Here is a 12,294-nt window from a genome sequence, read left to right as displayed (position 1 = left end):
GCTTTTTCCAATGGATGGAGCTCTTTGCATCACTTGCCCACAGGGTATATCCTTTTAAAGGCACAAGCTAAATCAGTGGCAATCAGTGGGGAAACTCCAGAATTCTTAGGAAATGTAACGGAGGCTCTTTAACCAGTAAAGGTGGATGGCCTTCTCTGTATGCCCTCCACTTCATGTGGATTATGGAGGGTAGCCACAACACAAGAATGGGCCTTTTCGGTGGTGGCTCCACATTTGTTTTCTGCTCACCCCAGGGATGCTCGCCTGGTGCCATCATTACTTATCTTTAAGCACCACGCAAAAACATCTATTTTCCTTCGGTTTTTAATTACAGTGGTACCTAGGGTTACAGACGCTTCATGTTACAGACTCCGCTAACCCAGAAACAGTACCTCGGGTTAAGAACTTTACTTCAGGATGAGAACAGAAATCGCATGACGGGAGGCCCCATTAGCTAAAGTGGTACCTCAGGTTAAGAACAGACCTCCAGAACGAATTAAGTTCTTAACCCGAGGTACCACTGTATCTGTGGCTTTTAGCCCTGCCTATGAAAAGTATGAATTTTTGATTGTCCTCTGTTTTGTTTTATGCTGGTTTTACTGTATATGTTGTTTATTTATTGTTGCAAATTGCTTTGAGCTACGTTGTTGTTGTTGTTGTTGCGGGGTGAGGGAAAGGCAATGAAGAAGTTAAATGAATAATACATAAAGAGTAAGATTTTCTTGAAAGACAGCTTGCCCACCATTACTAATGATTTTCTGAAGTGCCCAATCAGAGGGACATGTTAGGTGCTCCAGAATACTGCGTGTTAAGTTCATGGAGGACAATAAAGACATCTGAAGACAGCCCTGTTTAGGGAAGCTTTCATTTTGTTCTAAGTGTTCTGTTGGGAGCTGCCCAGAATGGCTGGGGAAACCCAGCCAGATGGGTGGGGTATCATCATCATAAGTCCAAGAGACCAATCTGTGTCCTCCAGCATGAGCTCAGTATGTGAGTTCCTTGAACAGATCTCAGAAGCCTCTAGAACACAACAGGACCACCAAGGAGAGAGCACACTGGTTTTCCCCAGTGTTTTCCTTGATGCTGGAGAATTTGAAAACAATTGTGCTAGAGAGCTATTTCCTCTATAACCAGCAGTATTTACGCTGCTGTTGGATGGTGGTTAATGGGTTTTGGTTTCAAAATTTTCCTGGGAAGTTTTATTTATTGCACTATGTAGAATGAGTTGCATTTGGCATTGTTTTATTCTTCCTAGCTAGTTCTTTCTCTCCAGACTCCAGACTTGGAGAACCAGGCCTTCCTATTCTTAGTTAAGGTAGTTCTTTATTGTCTCCATTTTACAGATAACGAACTGAGGTTGAGAGAAAGTGATATGCTCAAGGACACGGAAGACAATAGGAAAAGGAGACCACAGAATATAAAAGATCTTCTGATTGCCCTTTATCAGCAAGCTTTCCTTTCAGCCTATAAAGGTTTCAGGCTGTGAAATCTTTTTTAAAAGGACAGAAATTGGACTTTTTGTTGAAGGAGAAATATGTGGCATTTGCGATTTCACACATTCATTCATTTTAGTGCTGGGACCAGCATGCTCATTTCCCATTAAGACAGGAAATGAAAAAGGCAGTGCTGAATGGCTTATAAGAAATATTAACCTAATAGTAATCTGCTCATTTAAAGCAAGGGAGGTAGACATGAGACGAGATGAAATGTACGCTGTAGAAAAGTAACATTTCAATAGTTGTCATAACTTTTAAGCACTATGCAAGTTCCTAATTCTGCAGTACCTTTAGCTACAGAAGATGAGCTGAAAAATCAGTCAAATATATTCAGAGGAGACGTTTTCTGAAAATGAAATTAATGGGTTGTCATCATCTATGAGCCAGAAAAGCAGAAGGCATCCCGTGAGGAAATGCTCCAACTCAAAGTAGCATCATTAAAATGATAGATTTTTCATTAATCAGACTCATACACAGAAGTTTTTCACATAATCGTGTCTTAGGAGCAATCTCCAATCATTTCATCTGCAAATAATTGAGATTTGATATTTATTGATGCTGGAACTTGAAGCTAATTTCATCTTTAAAACAAATTTCAGACACAATAACCCATTTTTCTCTGATTCAGTTTTGAAAAGTATTTGCGGTTTATAAACTCAACACTTCATCAGTTCTGGCTGCAACTGTCAAATACAATTATATTGTCCTACAGCTTGACTCTTGGTGGGAACTAATTTTATATTGTGAATGAAATATAAACAGTAGCTTCAACTGGGAATGAACCATTACCTGAGGCATACTTAACACCACAGACTTACAGTTCATGCACATTTACTTGGAAGTAAGGCCCAATGAGATCAGTGAGACTTGCTCCTAAGAAAATATGCACTGCAGCTACAAACTGGTTTCTTTTCTCCAGGGAGCTGCAGTTCTTTGACTTATGGATGGCTAAGAGAATTCTCAGCACTCTTAACAAACTCTGCTTCCCATGATTCTTTGGGAGAATACCAGACACTGCCATAGAACCATGTTATTTTTATGTGCTCTTAAAAGCAAACCACATGGAGTTTTTCATATTGCATATGACTGTGAGATTAAACATAAATCTATCAGCTTTCCACACCCACTTGGAAATCTGGGGAAGCACAGCAGTTGCAGTGTTTTGTTTAGTCATGCGAACAGAGCCTATTGCTTTCCCAAGAGTAGCATTCTGAATATGGAAAGCTTTTAATGTATTTTTTTGCAGACCCAATCTCTGAGCAGTGTGAGATTCCAGCGGTTCCAGGTGCGCTTACCCAGGGTCTGTGTTTACTTTTGGAAATGAGGCATAGCGGAGACTGTAGTGTCTTTATGACATATGGTTTATTTACATTTATATACAACCTGAGCCTAGGAAGGAGACTTTTTGTCTTAATGGCCCAACAACCAGGCTATCACCGCAACACAGGAGACTTAGCATAGCTTAATTAGCTTTTGACATTTGCTAACTCCCGGGGATTAGAAGTGTCTAGTACCCAACTTACTGCACAGAGGTCCAGCATCCAGTTTTAACACTCCCTGTCTTTCTAACACACCCAAATAGAATATGTCAAATTAGCAAGAATGATGGCCAAAATAAGAAATATAGATGGAAAGATAGTAACTAGTGAGTGGAAACAATTTGAAGGTTATTTAAAACAAAGTGGCATTAAGATAAATCTACGAGCAGGGATAAAGCTGTGATCAGCAGCAGACAAAAGAAAGGATTGTGAATACAAGGAGAAAAGAACAAAAAAATCAATGGAGATGTAGCAAACTAAAGAATTTGTAATAGGATGTTAGGGAAAGATAGGTTAGGAAGTCTGTATTAGATATGATAGGATGGAAAAATGTATGCCTAATGTTTACTGAACAATGCATTTTTTTAAATTAAAAAAAATACTAACACCCACTGGCTTATAGAGGTCTAGCACTCACAAACTCCTAATAGTAGGGTGTGTTCTATGGCAAACAACCAAGACCAATGTGGTCTTGGTAAACGCAATTATGGTGCAAACTCGCGCATTTATTTATATATTTGCAATTGCATGTATTGAGCGAGGTATGATGGCCAACATGAAAATCTGAAGCAGTAACTCCCACCCCACGCTCTCCTAAACACTGCACCCCAATGTCAGCGCCCTGCGCCCCATTTTGCAGAATGCACCTGCGTCTCCCACCTCCCGCGCAGGCAAAACATCCACCTGTCCCTGCTAGGCGCGCGCGTGCAAAAGGACCACGTACCCAAAAGGGGCACCTACTCCTGAGCCACCCCCAACTAGATCCCTTCCTCCCCCAGCCCCGGAGACAGACCCACCCGAGGGAACTTTTTAACCCTTCCTCTCCCGGGCCTTGGGCGCACACGCACGTCGGCGTGGGCTGTGCGCTCTCGGCGTCGCCGCCCGCTCGCAGCCAACTGCGCTCTCCGCCCTGCCCAGCGAGGCGGGCCCGGATGCTCGGCCTTAACCCTTCAGCTTCCCGCGGCTTCCTCCCTCCGCTCCCTTCCCCACCGCCGAGCGAGAGGCCCGAGGAAGCGGCGGAGCCGCCTGGCACCCTGTTGTGGTGCCCGGCGTAGGTGGCGTCAAGGGCAGCGGCAGCAGCGCCGGCGGCGGCAGCAGCAGCGGAGAGGGCTGGGCGCTCCTCCCCTTCCCCAGCCCGGCGTCGGCGGCAGCAGAGGAGGAGGAGGAGGGCGCAGAGAGAGCGCAGACATGGCGGCCAACATGTACCGAGTGGGAGGTATGTGGGGCAGGCGCGGGGGTCCTCAGCGCAGCGCGCCCCCTCGGCTCCCGGGTTTGCCCTTGGACGCCGAGGAGGAGCAGGAGGGAGGGCCTGGCGCCGGGGTCCCGTGGGGCGAAGGAGCGCGGCCTCGCGGGGAGAAGGAGTGCGGGGCCGGCTCTCGGCCGGGCCGGAGCGAAGGGGCGTGTTGAGCGGAGCCGAGCCTGGTGCAGCACCCGCCCCCCGCGGGGAACCCAGCCTCCTCCTCCGGATGCCTTCCCACGAGGGAGGCCACGGCCCACCTGGCCAGGGAGGTGGAATTTGGGGAGAAGCCCCCCGCGCCGCGGCCTCTCTTCCGCGGGAAAGCGGGGGGAACCGCGCTCCCCGGGAATGGCAGTCTCTGCGCTTCCCCGAGGGGAGCCGGCCCAACTCTCCCTCCCTTCCCCATTAATGGAGGGGGGGGGAGCTTCCGCGGCCTCCCCGACCCCCTCCGGCTAGAAGAAAGCTCTCCCTTCGCCCCTGGTGTGTGGGCACTCTTTCAGGGGCGAGGGAGACGCAGGGCGCACCCCCTATTCTGACATCACGTGTTCTGGGGTTCACCCCCCCCCCAGCCAATTCAGCGTGGTCCTCAGCGTCCCCCCCCCAATATTTGCTCTCATGTGAAAATTGGCACAAGGTCGCAGGCCTCTCTTTTGTCCCATGGGATCCAGTGGGGTTGCTCCAAAGCAAGTGGAGTGGATAGGAAAAAAGGATAACTGGTTTGTAAAAGGATGGAGACTGGATAGGGAGAGAATTCTCCTTTTCGTTATAACTGAAACTGGGGAGGCGGTGGCCCCGTCCCCAGTTAAATTAGATGGCGGTAGCAAGTGCTTTTTCCGCACAGAGTGTAGTTAACCTCTGGGATTCGCTGCCGCAGGAGGTGGCGAAGGCCAGGGCTGGTGTCAGGGGTTGGCATCACACCAGTTTGGGAGTGGGCAGGTGAATGGGCAGTATTGGCAGTGGTGAGAGCATGAGGTGAGCCCTCAGAGAGGCACTCCCTCCCTAGGGTATCCCCAAACCTGAAGCTGGCCTGACACTGGTTTAGAAAGGATTCAGTATAAATGGTCATTGATCATAATGTACAGAAGTTGCATATCAGTAAGAGTGTATTTGTGGGTTTCCTAGCAGCATCTAGGTGGTCTTTTTCTGGAAGTGGGATGCTGGACTTGATGCAATTTTGATAAGATTTCGAACCCCAAAGGGTAATACTAGAGGAATCTCTGCTTCTTAAGTGCCAATTCATTCAAAATGGCAGCACTTATTTTCTCTGTGTGATTGGCAACTTGGGTGTGGAGAAACTCTAATCTGAAATGGCCATTTAAATGGGAGGGCCACTTTCCTCTACATAGCTGTGCACACACAGCTGTGTGAGAGAGAATAATGTCTGCTTGGGTGAACCAACTTTTAAGGCCTGGTTCTCAGAATTTGCTCATTGAGGAGCATTTTGTTGCTGTGAGGTGGAAATGGGCAGGAGGAGAAAAACTATGTACACCACCTTCTGATCCTTGGAAGAAAAAGGTGGTATATAAATGTGATAAATAATACTTTTGAAGTGCAGATTTGGGCACAAGTGATGGGAATAGAACACCAGAGTGTTCCCCCACACAGAAAGCTAACATGTTAGGGAGACAGCATGCCAGACTGTCGCCATTTTGTAAGCACACTACTGGCAAATCTAGATACCAATAAGTAAGTACTGGCAAATTTAGGCTGTGTAATTAAAGTGGATTTGGTGCTTATGGCCAAGAAAATACAAATAATAATACTAATTGCAAGTATTTTTATGGAAAGAATAGTGTTGGGGAAAATGCACTGGAAATAGTGGCGTTGTATCATGGGGTTGCCATTCGTACAGAATTTCCCAGACATAATCTGGAATACTACAGTCGGAAGCAGTGTCTGGGCGGAAATCACTAAAAGTGTCTGGGAAAATCCAAACGTATGTTGTCGGCAGTGTCGTTTTTGGTGATTTCTCTTAAAAAAAGTTCAACAACTTTGCCAAAAAAGAGCTCAACAGTGATGTATAACCTCCACATGGATTTTGTGCAAACAAATCTGGATGAATGTTCGATAAACAGGTTGTCTGGAAGACCCCCTAGAACCTTTCTCCCTAACACTATTTATTTAAAATAGAAGTGACGAACCTGTGGCCGTAAGTGATGCCAACTCCCATCCGCATCAGCCAGCAGGGCCAGTGGTCAGAGATGATGGGAGTTGTAGTCCAGAAATACCTGGCAGGCCATAGGTTTCCTCTTCATGATTTAAGGTATCAGCATAAAGATTATTCCAATAATAAAGGTTAATAACATGGATAAGATGACTGTTGGAAGAAGGTGCATAGCAGTTGAGTGGAAACTTTGGCCCTTTAGATCAGGGTTTCCCAGACTTGAGTTGCTGGGAATTCTTCATAAAAAAAGAACTGTGCTGAGGAAGAACAGAAATGGAGAAGGACAGGGCAGCCTGTGCTTGAAGGTTAGAGTGCTGAAGTCCAGCAGAGAAGACAGGAACAAAGAGACAAGACTTTTCCTTCTTCTGAGGAAGAAAAATAAGGGAGTGGAGGGCTATGAGGAAGTTTAGGGTCAGGTTGAAGGGAACTACAGTGGTACCTCGGGTTAAGTACTTAATTCGCTCCGGAGGTCCGTTCTTAACCTGAAACTGTTCTTAACCTGAAGCACCACTTTAGCTAATGGGGCCTCCTGCTGCTGGAGCACGATTTCTGTTCTCATCCTGAAGCAAAGTTTTTATTCCAAGGTACTATTTCTGGGTTGGCAGAGTGTGTAACCTGAAGCGTATGTAACCTGAGGTACCACTGTACATCCTCATAGCACTTGACCCTCTGCTTCTTCTTCCAGAAGGGAAAATCCATGGATACTTTTGACCCCATTGTTGGCCTTTCTAGCATTCAGTCATTTGGAGTCCCACTTGTAGCCTGAAGTAGTACATCCTGGACTCTGATTTAGTACATCATCAGTGCTTTGTGAGGACTAGACATGTCCCCAATAATAATAATAATAATAATAATAATAATAATAAGAAGAAGAAGAAGTAAATAATTCAGAGAAGCCTGGCACACATGATTCCAAGGATGAGCTGAAACATACATAGCTTGAGTGATGTGCCTTTGCAGTCCTCTTTTTGTGTTAGATGTGCAGTCTTCCTAGGAAAACTACACTGAGGAACAACAAGTTTTTCCTGTTTCCTGTGGAAGCTGGCAGTGCCGGTTGGCAGGCTCTTGTGACACAATAGAGTCACCCTGCCCACTCCACCCACTCTGTTTTATGGTTTTTTTTTTTAAGAAGGCAAAAAGCGCACCAGGTTCCTGAACCCTACCGAAAATCAAAGAAACAGACAAAAAAAAACCCTGGAGCGCAATAGGGGGATGGAAGGGCAAAACTAGGAATTAGGTATAGGTGTTTTAGCTTTGAGATTCCACCAGCTAAGAAATTAACTGTTGGCTTGAGTTGCACAGATATTTTATATTTTTGTACAAATGCCCCTTATTCATGAATCGCAGAAAAACTACCCTGTCTTTACGGCATCATTGTTCCTTAAAGATTCAGTTTGGCCCAGTGACATCTTACCATATGAGGTAGGTTAGGCTGAGAAAAACAGTGGATGGTCTAAGGTCACTCAGTAAGCTTCATGGCTTAAGTCAGGATTTGAACCCTGGTCTCCCAGGTCCTAGTCAAACACTCTAACCACTACACCACATTAGCTCTCCTTAGCCACAGGTGCCTTAGATAATGTTAGGAATGCCCTGCCTCTTAATTCTCAGTCTGAGGGGTTGAGTGAGGTAAAGGAAGATGCTACCTGTTCACATGTATTATTTTAGTTGCTTTTGACTTGGCAAAGCATATCCTGTCTTCACGTAAGGAGAAATTGGATGGGTGGTTGCAGTATTTCTGTGAGGCTCTTTCCAATAGAGGGAATATAATAATCTGGATGCCCTTTTCCCTGTGTTGTAAGAAAACTTACAATACTATTGCAGCTGCATTTTTCATGTTTTCTAGTGCCAGGAGACCTGCAATCATGCTACAATCTTCTTTATGGTGTGGGAAAGTGAAATCTTAGAGAAAGGCGGAGGCATGGCCACTTACCAGCTCACCTGTGGGGTAATTTTATCTTGCTCTGGGCAATTGCTTAATTGCACCTTTGCATTCCTCGCCAGCAGGAGCAAGGAACTGGAGTTGTTACCCTGACCTAATTGTGTGCATCTCAGCCATTCTCTTAACAATTAATTAATGAACTTCCTCAGCAAGCAAACTTGTTTTCTTACTTTCATTCTTGCAAAAGTGTATTGTCTTCTCTGTCCCATAAGCCTGAAATGGCAAATGATCCTTAACTTTCAAAGGGGAGCTTTTATTCAGCGAAGTGAGTCAGATAGTTCAGGTAATCTAGGTAATCAGTGGCCCTCCAGATGTTGGATGTTGACTCTTCATCTTCCCTAAGCATTGGCCATGCTGTTTGGAGCTTATGGGCGTTTGAGCTTGGCAACATCTGCAGAATTGCCCTGTTCCCTACCTGTGCTCTACACGCTTCACCTGAAAACAAGTGGGACTTAACACACATACAATAAACACATTGTCAATCTAGGAAGTAGATGGATCTTTAGGGGATGCACAATTATACTTCCATGCAAATAACTAGTATGTGTGAAGAAACGGATCAGGTTTGAAAACATCTGCAAGTAGGATGGTGTGCAATTGTTTCAGTATTTCAAGACAGGTATGGAAGGGTTTGTAGGTAGTTCAGCGTAGGGGTTAGAGGTTGAACTAGAACCTTGGGAACTAGGTTTCAAGTCTTCACTCAGTCACTGGATAACCTTGGGCCAGCCACTGACTCTTAGTTTAACCTACCTGGCATAGTTGTTGTGATGCAGGGGGCAAACCATGTATGCCCCCTTGAGCTCTTTGGCAGAAAGGTGGGATATAAATGTAATAATAAGAATGATAAGGCTGCCTTTCAATTTAGAGATGGACTTGTAGAACATATATTTCTATCTTATACAGATAGAGCGATACACAGATATATATCTTAAATAAAATACTTTAAAAGCTGCAGATTGTCAGTACCACCTTCTAAGAAGCAGTCTCCCTTTTCTCTTTTGCAGGAAGGAATGCCTCTCTTAAGTTAATACACCTGCTACAGCAAATGCATGCATCATCTTGAAACAAAGAAAGTTGTCTTGTTTCAGAACCATTGTTTTTACATGCATGCATATGAAACCAGTGCATTCATTTAACAAAAACTTGTACTTTTAATCAGCTAAGATCCCTTTAGTTTAGTCCTATATTTTAAATCTCATCAGTCCTGTTTTCTTCATCTCACCGTTGAGCTGCCATAGCATAGTACAGGGTTAGCCAATGTGGTTCCCTCTGTTGTTGGACTCCAGTTTCTATCATTCCTGGCCAATGGCCATGCTGGCTGAGACTAATGAGAGCTGTTGTCTGAACGACACCTGCAGAGCAAAATGTTGGTTACCCCGGCAATGGTCTTTGAAAACATCTGCGCTTAGCCACGAACTCACTAGTCGGCCTTGAGCGAGAACTCTCTTTAATCTCAGCCCTTCTACTCTTGACTTTTCAAACTGTAATATGGGACTGATAATGTTCACGCTGGCTTTGTTTAAATAATATCCCTCCGTTACTTATCCTCTCCTGTGCCTTGTATCAGTCCTCTCTCTTGTAGGAAGAAAGTGTAAAGCGTTTCATGTGTTTCAAGCTATGGTTGTGAATTTTTTTTTCAGTGAAAGTATTATTGTTTTTTCTTTTTTTGTGTGTGAACTGCTTTGAGGTTTTTATCTACAATCAAATGGCATATAAATCTTAAGAAAGAAATAAAATCGAAAGGAGATGTAGACTGTTGCTCAGCCTTGTAGGTCTATGACTGACCGCCCTGTGATCCTTGGATAAAGGGTGGTATATAAACATAATAAACAAATAAAGTAAATAAATATCTAGGAGGGCAGTGATGGGGAACCTTTTTTTACAAAGGATAATTGACTCATAAGGGAAGTCGTTTTGGTGCTGCAGCTACTGGCGGCTGAAGCTGGAACAAAGGGAGAGTGGAGGTCGCAATTTTTAGGGTTGCATAGTGCACTTTCTGTCTTACTCTGCCACAGTAATAGAAGTTTTCTGGGAAATTTTCTTATGCAAATCAGGCATATTTTTATAGTGTAATTTCCATCAGCAAATTTTCATTCTGCCTTGAACATAGTTTCTATGCAAGTTACTCCGATCTGCACCAGGATAAACTTCCAGTTTGTGTTAGAAAACTCCCTAGAGAGTGATCTAATTTGTCTTGAAACTGAACATTTTACAGGGAAAAATGAAGCATTTTGGCAGGCTGGGGCGTGGGGTGGAATTGCTCGACACCACTGCTCTGCTACCATATATTTGCATTAAATGAGGGCTGCATGTGGCCTATGAGCTGCAGCTTCTTGTTTTCGGTATGAGAAGTCCCGAGAGCAAGGGACACTCCTCAGTAGTAGGACCAAAGCTCACAGGTAGAATGAATCTATTTATTTCGCTCACAGGTGGAGCACTCGCTATGCATATAGAAAGTCTCCAGATCAAGCAGCTTGGTGGCATGAAAAAGTTCTGTCTGAAACTTTGGAGAGCTGCCGCCTGTCAGTTCTGGGATGGATGGGCAAAATTGTCTGAGGCTGTTTTCTTAAGGTGTTGAATGTTCCACCAAATCAGAGACAAAGTGAAAAAGGCAAAGTGACTAACTAGACATGGAAGCACATCTTCCTTTTCCTTAAGGGCTACTGCATTAGTTGATTGGGTGCATCAACAAGCTCTCTTCCCTAATTTATTTAGGTCCTGCGTTCCTATAAGTGCAGTGCTGTGTACGCTTAACTCAGGAATAAGTTTTACTGGATATAATTGAATATGCTTCTGAATGAACATTCATAGAATCAGTAGTTTAGTGGGGCCAAGCCACACTCCCAACATCAGTGCTGCTATAGCTTACCCAGATGGCATTTGGTAGGGCTACACAAATGCACCAGTGGAGCCAGCACTCTTCTGGTCTACCTGCACAGCTCCCTATCCAGGCTAATGCCATCCAGATAAGCTGCAGTGACACTGCTCCATCACACAGCTTGGGGTGTGGCCTGTGAGTTGTCCTCACTGCCTACATCAGGCCTAGGCAAACTCTGACCCTCCAGATATTTGGGACTACAATTCCCACCATCCCTAGCGAACAGGACCAGTGGTCAGGGATGATGGGAATTGTAGTCCCAGATATCTGGAGGGCTGGAGTTTGCCTGTGCCTGGCCTGCTGAAGTCTAGTTAAAGTCTTGCCCAAACTGATTATTATTATTCAGATTACGAGTTGTCCAGTCAGCGTGATGTTCCTCCTAGGGGGTCATGACCATTTCTTAAGTTTTCAGACCTAAAAGTCTTCCCTGGTCCAATGGTTTGGAAAGATGCCGGAAGTCGCTTGCAACAGCCATGGCTAAGCCTACTTCCTTCAGACATCTTGCATGAGTCACGATGGATAAGGAAATTGTTTCGGTTCTCAACTCTCCCTTGCTGTCCTGCACACTCCTTTGTTGACACTGATAGTAAATGTCCAGGTTAAACATTGCATTTGCTTTCCACTCTTTGGGGTTCAATCTCTTGAGTATTGCTTTTTATTGTCTGTGTTGGTTCTACAGAAACAATGTTCATTTTCCCGCTGTCTAAGATTATTTAGAGACACATGGGATGTGACCAGAAATTGAGAAATTGTTCTTCTTGTGTGAACTGTCATTTCCTAATTCTAGCAGAACACAAGATGTTTGATTTTAGCTTCTTTCTCTCTTTTCAGTCTGGTAACCTAGAATTATACATTACGTGCAGCGTGTATAATCTAGAAGTAAAACTTTGCATAGGATTGAAGCTTTAAATGTCGCAAGCATTGGCTCATGACTCTTTGGACATCTCGGTGCATCTAGTCATGCATGGATGCTTCTTGCATGAATTTTAGTATTTGGATTGTTTTTAATCAGCTCTGTTGGTGGTTTTCTGCAATGTTCCTT

The 12,294-nt window shown here is 44.5% G+C and overlaps 1 protein-coding gene across 5 annotated transcripts in view; it reads left to right on the top strand.

Annotated features, from left to right (window-relative positions):
• The first annotated feature begins 4,002 nt into the window (after positions 1 to 4,002).
• Positions 4,003 to 12,294, top strand: part of MTA3 (metastasis associated 1 family member 3) — a 115,004-nt gene continuing 106,712 nt past the window's right edge. For 3 of the 5 annotated variants that reach the window (XM_081903993.1, XM_081903995.1, XM_081903994.1), the window contains exon 1: positions 4,006 to 4,250. In XM_081903993.1, coding sequence (XP_081760119.1) covers positions 4,223 to 4,250 — 28 coding nt within the window. In that variant the 5' untranslated portion in view covers positions 4,006 to 4,222. Of the gene's footprint in view, positions 4,251 to 12,294 lie in introns of all 5 variants that reach the window. The other 2 variants (XM_081903991.1, XM_081903992.1) reach the window with 2 other exon arrangements.

The sequence above is a fragment of the Podarcis melisellensis genome (genome assembly GCF_964234715.1).
Source record: "Podarcis melisellensis genome assembly, chromosome: 3".
NCBI lineage: Eukaryota > Metazoa > Chordata > Lepidosauria > Squamata > Lacertidae > Podarcis > Podarcis melisellensis.
Note: the sequence above shows the minus strand (reverse complement) of the source record. Positions and strands in the feature narration are given on the sequence as shown.